Source organism: Ptychodera flava, chromosome 14, assembly GCF_041260155.1.
Source record: "Ptychodera flava strain L36383 chromosome 14, AS_Pfla_20210202, whole genome shotgun sequence".
Taxonomy (NCBI): Eukaryota; Metazoa; Hemichordata; class Enteropneusta; family Ptychoderidae; genus Ptychodera; species Ptychodera flava.
This window is the reverse complement of record NC_091941.1, coordinates 2,408,685-2,422,362: the sequence shown is the minus strand read 5'-3', so window position 1 is coordinate 2,422,362 and position 13,678 is coordinate 2,408,685. Positions and strand designations below refer to the sequence as shown.

The 13,678-nt window shown below is 39.2% G+C and overlaps 1 protein-coding gene across 2 annotated transcripts; it reads right to left on the bottom strand.

Moving 5' to 3' along the window:
* Positions 1-2,711: 2,711 nt before the first annotated feature.
* On the bottom strand, positions 2,712-10,827 carry LOC139148932 (malignant fibrous histiocytoma-amplified sequence 1 homolog). Of its 2 annotated transcripts, XM_070720386.1 has the most exons (4): positions 10,715-10,827; positions 5,501-8,789; positions 4,951-4,974; positions 2,712-4,214 (listed from the first exon to the last, which is right to left on the bottom strand). In XM_070720386.1, exons 2-4 carry the CDS (start codon positions 8,730-8,732, stop codon positions 3,931-3,933), a joined length of 3,540 nt encoding a protein of 1,179 aa, XP_070576487.1. In that variant the 5' UTR covers positions 8,733-8,789; positions 10,715-10,827; the 3' UTR covers positions 2,712-3,930. The 2 variants fall into 2 exon arrangements, with proteins under 2 accessions (XP_070576487.1, XP_070576488.1); XM_070720387.1 differs by lacking the exon at positions 10,715-10,827 and having other exon boundaries at positions 2,720-4,214; positions 5,501-8,815.
* Between the last annotated feature and the right edge of the window lie 2,851 nt (positions 10,828-13,678).

Genomic DNA, 13,678 nt, shown 5'->3' with positions numbered 1-13,678 from the left:
AAGCTGAAAATGTCACAGAATTGTTCCAGTATCGCAGGGATCTCTTATGAATATTTTTACCGCAGCAGTTGCACAAACCGATCTCCATTTCTTGCCCTCCTTCGCCATCAAGGTCAGCAACGCCGACGAGGAAGAGAAGCATAGCCACAATACATTCAAGGATCAGGCATATGCACAATGAAGAGACAGTCAATACCCTGAGGACGCCATAGGCGAACTTGTTCGAGTCTAAGACTATAATGAGTAGACCCACGTGACTGATGAAAAGACTGAAGTCCAAAATACCAATTCCTGCTGTTTTTGTCGTTGCGTAGGAATTGAACACGCCGTACTGCAAAAGACAAACATGTCAGTTGAGTTTCGATAAAGTAGCAACATTAAAAGACGTAAAGAACATAAGAATTTTGGTCACTTTTGATTCTGATTTTTATCATAGACCCTCGAGAAAACCGTGCATCTATAGTTTTATGTACTACATTACCCATTCAAGCATTTTAAGAACATCGAAACATAACTCTAACGTAAATACGTCACAGCAACTTTTGTACTCTACCAAGCATAATATTATGGAAATGCTTTCAATTTTACTGAAGTGTAAAGGTACACTCGACCGCAAGTATTTTTGTGTAATAGGCTATTTTAGAGCGATCAGTGCGATAAGGACACCTTTCTGAAAGCAATAAAGAGAGCCGAAAGTGTACTTGTCGTTTCCAGGAAATATATCGGTCAAGGTAAACAATGGCAACATTTTTGGCGAAAAAGTCTTAATTCTGTCAGTGTTTTTGCCATACCTTTCTCGCCGGTTCTCCTTCGCACGTCCACTCTGCGTTTGGATCTAATTTCTCAAGGGAGAACTTGCCGCCATTTTCAGGTCCTACCAGAGCGTTGTCTGCACTTGATTTCAAGAATATGGTCTTTGGATCCAGACAGAAGAGCTTTCCAAGTACATTACGGGTGAGTCTACTTTCTGGCAGCCATATTTTACCTCTCATCCTATAAGGTCCATTGCCCATTTCACCGCTTACAGTTATGCCTATAGGCGTCGGACTGACAAGCGACATTGTTTGTCCAATACTTTTTAAATTCAGAATGACGAGAACGCTTGAATGTTCCTGCGTACAGTATTCGTCGCTAATCTTATTACTTATGGTTACACAAACACGCGATCCTCGTAAATGCTTGTCATTTCCGGCAATGATTTATCCACTGTGGGGTACAGTTACCGTGATTTATCCAATTGTGTTTTTGGACAACGAATGTAAATCAACAATACACCATATAAATCACACTTTTATTGTCAAGCGTTTTGCAAAGCCTTTTTAAGTGGTGGAAAATCATATGTCACGACCACTAACCTTTCATCGATAAAACTTCAAGTTCTTTAAATCATGTACGTATTGTGAATAGTGTTAGTTTCGTGCTAAACGTGGCCGCGAGATTTTTGATCTGCTTCATACAAACAATTGAAGTGAAAGGTTCATTTAACCATCGTGCGAACATATTAGTAACTCGATTGAGGTTTTCTAGAGCCTGAGCTGTCCTGCGTCTTGAGATATCTCCTACACAACAAATAACCGAGCGATATCATGTTATGTTTTAACTCCAGCAAGACTGGTAAAATGTACGGAAGTATTTCTCGTGTTACGAGTTCGTCGTTGACGAGTTGTCTGGTGATAACTCTGTGATACAGAGTTCATGCACGACATGAATGTAGCATTTTCGTTAAGTAGTCTCCGATAGGTCCATTTTGTCGTGAAACCAACCATTAATCGATTTGTGTAGATTGTATAGATATTAATGGGGACAAGTTTAGGAGGGGTGCCGGCCTTTAAAACGGTAGGGATCCTGGCACGAATTTGGAATGGGCGACAACTTGACTCAACGGAGATCTAACGGGAAATGAGATTGAAAAGTGATAAAATGGGTCAAAACTACCAAGATGTACATGTTCAATTAACGGTGGAACAATGGAAACGGTGAAGAGAAAATATTGTTTGGACTGCTATGTCGCTAAACTGCTTTACTTCATCGCAGAATTTTAAACACCACACAAACAAGTGAACTCGCGTAACTTTACGAAAATCTGTAATATTTCAAATCGCTTTATTGATGACTGCCCGAAGAGTGGACAATCTTTATTAATGGCGTTGACAAGAGGTAAAAAGCTAATTTACAGAGATTATTAAAATATATCATGGAAATGCACATTTTTTGAATGCAAAACTAAAAGCAAAAGATGAGTATTACCATGGCAAGTGGGAAACCCTTTACAACAACGATAACAAGTCACGAAAGGCAGCGATCTCAAGGGGACTGCCAGGACGAAACTGAAAACTGTGACGTCATGATCGTATCTTGTCTACAGTTATGAAGAAATGGCGAAAGTCCCGATTTGTTGAATGCACCAGTCTTTAAATCTGGCATTCAAACAGGAAAACCATATAGTGGATCAATTTACTTGGTGTGGAAAATTTCATGTCAAATCTGTTCATTTACTTTGACCTCCGATAAAAATGTCAATTTGAGAGAGAGAGAGAGAGGGAGGAGAGAGAGAGAGAGAGAGAGAGAGGAGAGAGAGAGGAGAGAGAGAGAGAGAGAGAGAGAGAGAGAGAGAGAGAGAGAGAGAGAGAGAGAGAGAGAGAGAGAGAGAGAGAGAGATGTTGATATTTCTAGATTTTGAGTAACGAGTGTCACACATACTACTATCAGATATGTTAATTGAGGATTTGTTTTGGCTTTTTTAACTGCCAAATATAATACCTTTATTTACAGAACAAATGACGCAGCTGGTTTAAGGTTTTCGTTTGTTTGGTCGAGAGAATCAACATTTTTTAGAATATTTCTGCCGGGCTTGAATCTCAACCTTGGTGTTATTGGTTTTCAGAACATATTTTGTTTTTACCCTAGCATCTGTGAGGTGAAATTATGAAGTCAGCGAAAAACATGGTATGTTTGAAAGTGCTTCACTGATGTGTCAAGCAAGGTTAACGACGTAACTGACGTATCAGCAAGTGAGTAAAAGCCGTGAAAATAAAGTGGATGTCTTACAACGTCCATGTATCTATTAACTATCCACCGAGAAGATGGACATTTCTCATGAGGTCACGCCCCGGGGTCTGTAAAGGTGAGTGTTCATAGCATATCCTGCACATATTACTACAATTCTCTAGTATCCAATCTTTGTCTTCAGCTGCTTGCTCGGCAACCATATAATCCGCCGTGCCGCACTCAAAATCACACAATGTTCACCCATACAGATTGATTTTTCAAGTTGTCAGAGGCTTGTCAGCTCTGACTATGTATATGTGTTCACCTGGTGGCCCATATGGTGCAAAGTTTGATCTTGTGAAGTTATAATCATGGTTACTTATAGCCTTTTTCATTTCTCCTCCACAACTTAATCCCATAAATTTTTCAGTGTTCCGTCATAGAAATATTTATTTATATGAAGCATAGGGGGCTAGAAATTGACAGTTTTCCCATGGTGATTGCAAACGCAATTATTTAAGAATAAACTATTCTGATCCTGGAGACCATAAGCCCCTGGAATGTTACTGATCAACACATCATCACACCATACGGACAGAAACTGCGAGTACAGCTGACACAAAAGATTACATGTATCTATCTACACTTCATTAGAAAGATTGTAGAATGAAAATTTTGAAGATACTACAAAAACACATTCATTTTCCCCTGCTGCTAAATATACAACAAACGACAATGCGCAATGGGCGGAAAGGTGTTGCTGTGCTTCTATTTCACTGTTGTATGATATTTTACTAGACTTGCGCAGTATTCTCTACACAAACTATGATTTAAAATATTCCCAGAGTCAAAACTGACACCTCTGTGCAATGTTCACGAAGCAAGTCAGTTCCTCAATGGAGGATACTGTCTATTATCAACTATTGTCTATTATTGAACACCTCAGCTTTTGAGATCCAACAACTGTTCAGCCAGACTCTCCTCGCCAATAACTCTTAGAGTGTTTATTAATAATTGGAATTGCTCTGTCATAACGCCCGGTGTGTGGAGTTTGTCCTTCCATGCGTGTAGCAGCTCTTTTAGTTTATCTTTATCATTTCCATAATCTTGCTCTTCGATGGCTTGCACTTTCTTGTCTTGCATGCCGAGTTGTAAACCGAAATCCCTCCAGATCGATGGGTCAAGCTTTGCGTAAACCATGTCACAAGCTTTAGTTATCATCGTTCCTGTAACGTGTAATGATACGCATTAAACGTTTGGAAATCGAAAATGACGGTTTCAAAACTTGCTCATAAGAACGTGCATTAGGGTAAGCACACACGGTTTATCAACAGATCGACATTCTCAGAAGGTCCTTCGATAAGATGAAAAATGAGCAAGTTTTGAAACTTCGACTTTCAAACATTTAAAGCCCCAATAATTGCGAATTTTACGCATTATTTTTTTTAAATCAATGTAACGTGCTTTTATTTGTGGTTGTCTTGTATATTTGTCCTGTGATGCTATGGCATTTTTGTTTCGCAGAATTGCTGGTGGGTTTGCCCATTTGATCTGTCTCGGTATAATAAAAATAAAACAAACTATATTTATCACTATCATGTGAAACTATTGTACTAGTGACTTTCTCTCCTTATCCATCCACATGGCTTTACAATTGATGCCTAATGTGTGCTTGTAAGAGTAAGTCATTTTTTACATGTTTTTGGCGTCTGTAGCAGGTGATAACACGATTGGAACTAATTTGGGATAATTGGATCTTCATATTTTTCAAATTTCTCAGAGGTGTTCGGTGCCCAATAGCTTAATCTTGCAATATTATAAATTACTCATAAAAACAAGTAGTGTATAAGTTAAAAAGAAAAGCAGACGAGCTTACATTTGCAGATTGAAACGACGTTACTTCACTATCCAATTATTCCAAATTAGTTCCAATCGTGTTTGATGTAAATCTCTTATACTTACTTAAGGCACCGTGATCAACTGCCCCTGTTTAAAAAAACAAAGGGAATTGCACAGTGTACTTATACAATTTTTGTGGGTAAGCTAATCTTTTTATTTGACATCACACAATATTTAATGTATAAGTATATCAGTATCATGTGAACACAAACGTGAAGATCCGAGTCGGTAGTCAATGAGTATGTTCACCTTTCAGACATGATAAGGCCACGTTTTCCAAATACAGATTTGTCTGAAATTTTGGTCATACAACATTTGATGACCACAGTTATATCCTACCAATAATTCTCCAAGGCAAACAGTAGTTCGAACTAAGTGGTTCGTATATCCATGAAGTAAGCCCTCTAAGTGTCCTTGAAGTGGTTCGCATGCCCATGAAGTAGGCCCCCCTAAGTGCCCGCGGTGTGAAATGCTGGTCTTTAAAAATCGCTTGCCGTCTTCATCTATGTCTTCCCACTGTGAAGTTATCATAGAAATTCCAAATGATAAATTCTTACTGTGTTGTAAGGAGTATTTCTGCCCCATGTTCAATTTAATGAATGTGACTACCTACCTTGTTGGTACTGACAGTTGTATAATTCTTGTACAACCATTGTCGAGGTTTTTGGAAAGGGTATCCATTGGTGATGCACAGGACTATGCGCATGCTCACATCCAAGTTCATCAGGACACAAAACTTTCAGTTTTGTTATGTAGGTCACATCTGGCCACAGTCTCTTCGAAGTAGCCCTGACAGTTCTCAGCAGACCTTCATTCAAGACGTTGAAGATGTGCTCAATATACTCTATCAGTTCAGTTCTCGACTCTTTGTCGGGGCTTTCTGGTGTGTGGCTTGGTCTTCTGTCGAACGCTGTCTTCACAGTTAGTGTTGATGATTTCGAAAGACCTTCCTGTTCTGAGATGGTCATCGTAATTCCGTTAAACACACCATAAAAGCCGTCGACCCATGCTGCCTTGATGTTTCCATTATAAGCACAGGCCAAGCTGTTGATGAGAGTCGATGAATACCGTGATTTCAGCTCAAGTCTCGTCTCAAAGATCGGACTGAATCTCCTTGGAAGGCGCTGTAGTTTACTTAAGAAATTCGGGAAACGCAGAATTCTAGATGGAGACTTCGCTATGTCAGTCCCTTGGACAAACGGAGAGTCTTTTTCTAACTCTACCGTGTTGCACAGATTACATTCAATCAGTACGTCAAGCACTAGTGCTAGAACTGCTGGACTAACATTTAGGTCGCCAACAACATATTTTCTTATCACCTCTTCGGAGATGATAGCCTTACTTTTAAACTTCTTTTTCGCGTCAAGTAATCGATCTTCAGTGTTGTTTGCTGTTCGAGAAAATTTACCCTTAATGAAATTCTCTCTTTCCCGGCCAAAGAGTTCCACCAGGATTTCTTTCAGGTAATGTAAGTTGTGGAAGACGCTGTTCTTCAGATTGACCATATTCTTGTAATGTTGAACTACGCCAATTCTCTTCAGATACAAAAGTGTCCTGTCTTCGTGTTCTATGCCAACGTCGACCTGTTGCAGTACATTTCGAAACTGTGTCAAAGTTAAAGCAACCTCCCGAGAGTGACTTCCATCTTGATGGGTCACTATTTCACGGAGACATTCTTCAATTTGTTGTAATTTAGCACGTTGAGATTCTGCCTTTGCTTCATTACTGGTTTCCAGTGACTCGATGGGGATTAAATGATTATTTTTGTCCAGCAAAATACCGGCCATCTTGTCTCTGAAGGCGATTATTTCCTCTTCACTGTTTCTTGTCACAATAACTTCTGGCGTGAAAGTAAACATGAGAGAATTCATGTTTCGTCTCTCTTTCAAGTCAGTCATCCAGTTTCTCGTTTTGTCGTTGATGCTCCGGCAGGTTTCTTCGATCTTGTCATTCTGTACGTGACCAGTGTGTGTTCCAATAATCGTGAACATCACTTCTTCGCCGACTACACTCAAGACGCTATCGATCCACACTTCGATAAACTCTCTGAAATTGTCTGTTGTACTGTACTGTTCCAAATCAACAACGATGGCATACAGTGTGTTTTCGGTGTAAAAAAGTGGGTACGCTATGTGTGCCATGCCGGGCCCTCCACAATAGACAAAGTCAATGCAAGTATCATCAGTGACTTCCCAGCTTATGCTGTCCATGAAGTTTATCTCGTTGGAGACTGCTTTCTTTTCTTGATCTTTAGAGACGCACTCTTCTTCAGAACCTTTTGTTGTTTTCATTCCATTTTGACTCTGCAATTGTTCATCGATTGATCGTAGGGTCTGTATCAGAGTGACTTTACCTTCGCATTCGGCACCAAGCATAAATATTCGACCTGTTCTCACTGGTGTTCCCATCATGGCTGACGTTTCTGTGATCAGAGGGTGTTCCAATTCTTCAATTGTTGATGCCTCTTCAGGCAACTGTCTTTGTCCGGCTTCCTCCGTGTCTGCCAACATCTTCTCATCATTACTATCAGATCCAGCACTGCATTCTTCCAAAGGATTGCCATCAAGATTCACATCTTTCAACGTCTCCATCTCCGACAGACATCGGGGAAACTTTTTCAACTTGTTGTAGCCCAAATTCAATTTCTCCAGACGTGCAAAATGAAAACCCGATGGAAGTTTCTGTATTTGATTGCCCTCAATATCAAGCGTAACCAGGCTATGCGCTTGACAGATATCAGTTGGGATGCATTCCAGGTGATTTCTCTTCAGCGACAGGGATTTCAATCTCTGCATCTTATGGAAGTCAATGTTATTTATATCAGTTAGATCATTGTTGTCTAATAGCAAGGACTCCAAGGTTGGTTGCGCGATTTCTTTGGGAAGGCGTTTGATTTTATTGTCGTTCAAGGACAGCGCAACTAATTGCATATCATCAAGTGGAATTGGTTCTAATGCAGTGAGTTTGTTTTTGTCTACATGGAGGACCTGCAGCTCTCTCAAACCCTTGAATGCAGCCGAAGGCAGTGATCTTATCGAGTTATCATTAAGGACACATGTCCTTAAACACGATAGATTACTGAATGAGTCTGGCAGAGATTTGATGCAATTACCTTCAACATTCAGAGAAATCAAGGAAGTGATGGAAGTCACGATATGTAGAAATCCCTCGTTAGTGTTTGATACATAGTGGTCTAGACGTCTATTGCTGACATCCAAATGTTCCAAACGACGGAGGCATTCAGCGGAGGTCTGCAGGAACTCAGTCGCGAAGACTCTTGTTTTGATACCCTTCCCGGCGAGTTTTAGTGTACGGAGTGACGATGGTAGTGTTGTCGCCAGGACTGTGTTGAGTGTGTTGCCTCTCAGATCGAGGGTACGTAACGCGTGCAGTCCACAGATATCCTTAGGGAGGATATCTACCCTGTTGTCTGAGACAAGCAGGTGTCTCAGACGGCGCAGCGTGAAAACTCCTGTGTCGAGTTTAGTGAACTTGTTGTTGCTGATATCAAGATGTAGCAGCTTCTTCGCTGACTCAACTCCCGGTAAACCCATCAAGTTATTGTCAGAGAAATTCACATGAGTCAGATTGGGCAACTCAAAGAAGCTGTAGATGACCAAGTTCAAACGATTGTTGCTTACGTCAACGTAGCTAAGCCCTGAAAGTTCACTGATCTCATCATTGATATATTCTATCAGGTTATCAGAAAGATTGAGAGTTTTGATGTCTGTTCTACAATCGTCAATCAGTTCATCTGGTATTGCCGCAAGCCTCTTCCTTTTTACTTCAAAGACTGGGTACGGCAAAATTGTGTCATCACTGACTTTTGAAGGCCTTGATCCCATCGTGAAATATTTGGACACGAAGGTAGTCTACTGGTGAACGCTCTTTCGAAACTTTTCCTGAAAAAAAGATAAGTAATGTTTTGATACTGTATCCACAGCCAAACCTGAGTACAGGCGATATGTTTTTTACTGATATTTCATCGGAGATATAAATTTCAGAATTATTTTTTACATGCAAGTAATTTTGTTTATCTCCTTATCATGCTGAGTTCGGATAATCAAGTTTACCAAAAATTCGTTGTTACTCTCGGATTGCTTGTGCCGTCAAGCTATCACATGACTTAAAAATGCTTCCGTACTTGCGCGAGGTCAATTAACTGCCTCATTCTACTGAACACGTCTGATCTGTGACCAAGTGACCCGTTCTTTTTAATTAAATGGCAAAACACTCTCAGTATATTTCAATCCCGTGAGCATTCTGCGACTGATTTAAGTAATGATACGGTACAATCTTAGACATTAATGTTGCTGCCTATGTTTCATATATGAAGTGAAATTTTCTGCGAAAATTGTATCTGATGAATTCCACAATGCCACTGTTTGGGATATTTCCTAGCAACCCGGTCATGACATGTTGCTGCACGTGGTATTACGCAGACACGCAGTTTTCATGATGGAAACTTGTTTTATTTGAAAAAGCACAAAACCGGCTTAACGAATGTATGATTAAAGGGATTATGCTTTTTCGGACTTTAAAAATCTAGTTGTCAGATATAAATTTCAATCTGCCAAGCTGCTTTTATGACATTCCACACTCTATCAACCATGGTAACATAAGTGTTTTGATCGCAAGAAAATCCATGGGCTATATTTTTCCTTTCGGCTTCTTGTTTGAGTAGATACTTGCAATATCGTGGATTTGGCTCAGTTCCACGACAAGCACAGTTGCCAGGGGAAAACAAACTCGTTTTTAGCAACGTGAGGAGTGTAGAGACGCAAGGGGGAAAAAGTTCAATAGATTTCTTTAGTCACGAGAAGTCAATATATCTTTTATGAATGCGTCATAATAAATACCGTTCTATAAAGAAAGCTTGAAGTCCACTAGCAACACAATGAAATATAAACAGCCGCAACAAAAACACTGACGTTACTTGCAAAACGAATGGTAAAATGTACAGTCTCTTTTTCTTGCCTTCATGATGTACCTGTTGGAGACACAAGTGCCTCAGTTATTTAAAATCATCTCATACTTACACCTGAGCGATTTATTTATGCAATGAAAATAAATAATAGGAAACAACAATATGCTTTGTATTTTCTACAAGTTAAATACAGTTGCCAACTTGAGTACGAAACTGCTCTGGAAAAAGACAAGTTAGAAACACACTTGATTAAAATTGAACTTTAAATGATAACTAAAAACTGTAGTTACACCTTTCTGACAACCACTTTAACCCTTCTTTACTGTTATCAATAAAACATCTTCAAATAAAAAAATGCCGAGAATGGCCGGATGAGTCGAATCTGCTAAACGACGGGTCATTAGCATGAATGATGTAAATATTTCACGCCTTCATCGGGGTATCCTCGAACAAGCTGTCCGCATATTCCCCCGTCCGAGAAAGTTTCCCAACAACAGACTCCTTCTTGTCCTATGGTAATGATTTTTACCCCAGCTGTGCCAGCGCTGATAGGAGAAACAATCTAGCGGCAGTTCCCTCTTTGGATTTAACTTCTTGTACAATGCAGTGTTTTATGAGTATCTCAGCATTTGATACTCACCGTATCATAAAGCGACGAGATCTGCTTGAACAGTCCAACATTGGGGCCACAATGTGCCTCAATGTTAATCATATATCGTATAACAAAGTCCAGAACATCCCATCTCTCTGTTGATATCGACTGAATGGAACCTTCTGATGACAGTAATGGCCGACGAAGAGGATGAATTGCCAGGTCAGCGTTCATATACACGACCGACTTCACTTGGGTTAGCAGTTTTGAAAGGTAGACTGGACTACCGGGTATAGACCCACACTTACCTTAGTTTCCTTGAGTTGATTTGAAAAGCGACGACGAAACAATGTCAGTATTTGAATTACTAGTACGCCTATACCCTGCGATATCGTCTAACCCGCTCTCCCTCCGTAGGACCAAGTGAGTTTCAAATATTAACCTAAACTGATGCTCTTTCTGCCAGTCTAAGGCGTTAATGCTACATCGCACACAGTTCCAACGACGGTCTGTGTTTTTAAGAATCTAGACTAAATACTTGTATAGGATTAATAATGTATTTTACTGTTCAGCTTAATGGGTGTATATGGTATCTGGACGGAGTGATTGACTGGTTTGTATCTCAAAGTGCAAGAGTGACATGTTTCCTGGAAACGAAAGCCTCAAATGAATACAACAGGTCAAGTAGCAGTAAGGAGCCAGACTCTGTTTTTAATGACACTTTATCGTTATTTAATAACAATCACTTCATCTTGTAACACTGGACGACGGATTTTTTTGCGTAACTTTGTTCGTATTAAAATTTATGGACCACAATGCATGTGAGGACCGTATCGACTAGGCTACCTCTGCAGTCAAATGGAAACTACGAACTAGTTGTGGTGACCTCCACGTGGAAATGTTTACTTGTTTTTGCGAAAAGCAATTTTCCAACACATGTGGAAAGTTTAAACAGTAAACAAACCCAAAGGCATTACTGCTTACATTTCAACGGTAAACGTGTTTGTCAAGATTGGAATTCATTGTTTAGTGTTGCCATGGTAATATCGTAATCTTGGATTCAATAAATCTCTTCAGCGACGTGCGCACATACCTTAATACCAAGATCATTAAACTATGGCAATTCAAATATTGCCGGAACCGTTTATTAAATCATAGTGCAGTCAATCATTTTTGATCCTAAATAAACTACCGTATACACTGTGGCTACATGAAAGACAGATGAAATTGATTGTAATATACTGTAATTATCTGTTAAGTCAAACATCAAAGCCGTGCAGTTCGACGATACAATGGTTACTGAGTTATCAAGTGGCAGACTGATCCATGTTTTAAATCTACAAGGAAGTTGGCACCAAACGACACATTATGCTTTTTAATAGCTACCAATTTTTGAGATTTCGCGGTCAACGACTTTCAGATTTCACGAGGTTTTTTTATCCCCGTTTCTTATGATTTTGATGAGTTTCCTTAGTACATAAATGTTTACTCGCTTGGTACTCAAATGTTCTTCTATCTTGTGTTTGTGACTGCCTATTCTATCGTTTTATGACCACTATTAACTCATCAGTGTAGTTATTTTTATACTAGGTCAAATCAGTTTGGTAGGTAGACAGGTCGGAAGCCCGGTCGGAAGTCAGACAGTTTTTTTCTCTCGTCGACCCACTCAGAACGCTGACCTGAAAATTTTGATTTATCAACATTTATTACGAGTTGTGTCTATGGTTTAGGCATCATCTTTGGTAGATTTTACATTTAATATCTATTTATGTTGTAATTTATTTCATCGCACAGTTGATTTTAAGATGTATCACTTTGTTCCTTTTAATCTTGATTAAATATTTTTTTTGTAAATGACTGAGCTGTTGAGATTTCGCAGGTAAATGTTGAATGACAATAATATTCTATAGTACAACGGTATTAGTTTTCCAAATGGACATAAATTCATACTTAAGTCCCTGATCACATTATATATTGAAGCTGTATACAAGGCAACACAATAGGAATAACAAAATGGAAAAAACTTAACAAAGTGAACGATCACGAAAGAGTTCATAAACATCAGTTAAGGTAGTATGCACCTCGAAAGTGAAAGACTTAAACTTTCGCTCTAACTTTCCTCAAGGAATCTTTCAATCATTCTCTTTCAAAATCAAGAATAAAAATAGGGGGTCACCGTGCAAATTTTGGTACTAGAGAAAGAAATTACCCAAGATTTACCGATATTTGAAATTCAAAATGGCCGCCATCCCTGTGTTAACTCTATGGAGAAAAATAAAAATTTTCGAATTTCGAAAAACTAAGCCAGTGAAAAGTTTTCTTTCACCAAGAGCTTTAAAATGAACCCCCACATGTGGTATATCAGAAGAGAATTGTAAAAGTTTGAGAGTCCGAATGTCTGTCCCCGAGGTGCGTTCTACCTTAATGGATTGACAGAAAAGCACATGGAGGAAAGAGTCAAAATACAAGTAAAGAAAATCAGAAATTCAGAAAAAAGTTGGACATTAATAAATGCAATATTAAAGGTCCTTGTTGAAACGAACCGTAAGTCTGTATTTTGAATCAGTTTGTATTATTCAAATTCAAGACGTAAGCATACTCGCATATATACGGGTCTTAAAAATTTCCAGGGGGATCAACTGGATCGATAAATTGCATTTTATTTCTTCTCGGAAGATGAATGGAAATCCGGGTTTCGCCTATTGACGTCACACATGTGTATATGGAAATTGCACGTTTATTAACAATGTTTTTCCGTGATGGGTTGATGGAATACCAGGATAGGAGTGGGTTCATAGTAGCACTGAGAAGAGAAGTTGTTCTTTTGACAAGCTTTAATAACGGCTGTATTTTCCGCAACTCAAAATGGACATGCATAATGGAATCACCCATGTCACAAAGAGGGCGATTATGATTCAAACAAAGACAGGCACAATGCATGCAATGAAGGAATTTGCCTGTTGTGATAGCTCCATACATAACACGCAATGAGTGGTGGCTCTCTTTCTTGGGTGTTCTATGAAGTATAACACGTTCTGAAGTGTGGCTTTAATGTATCTCCCTCAATACTGTGTCAATAGCATCCAAACGTAGAACATTTTATTTTTGCCCAATAGGTTTAGCGCAGAGATAGCGGCCATTTTGAATTTCAAATATCGGTAAACATCAGGTAAATTGTTTCTGATTTTTATTCTCGATTTGGTAACAGAATGGCTGAAAGTTTCGTTGTGAAAAATTTGAGCAAAAGTTTAACTCTCAGTCTCAGTGCGCAG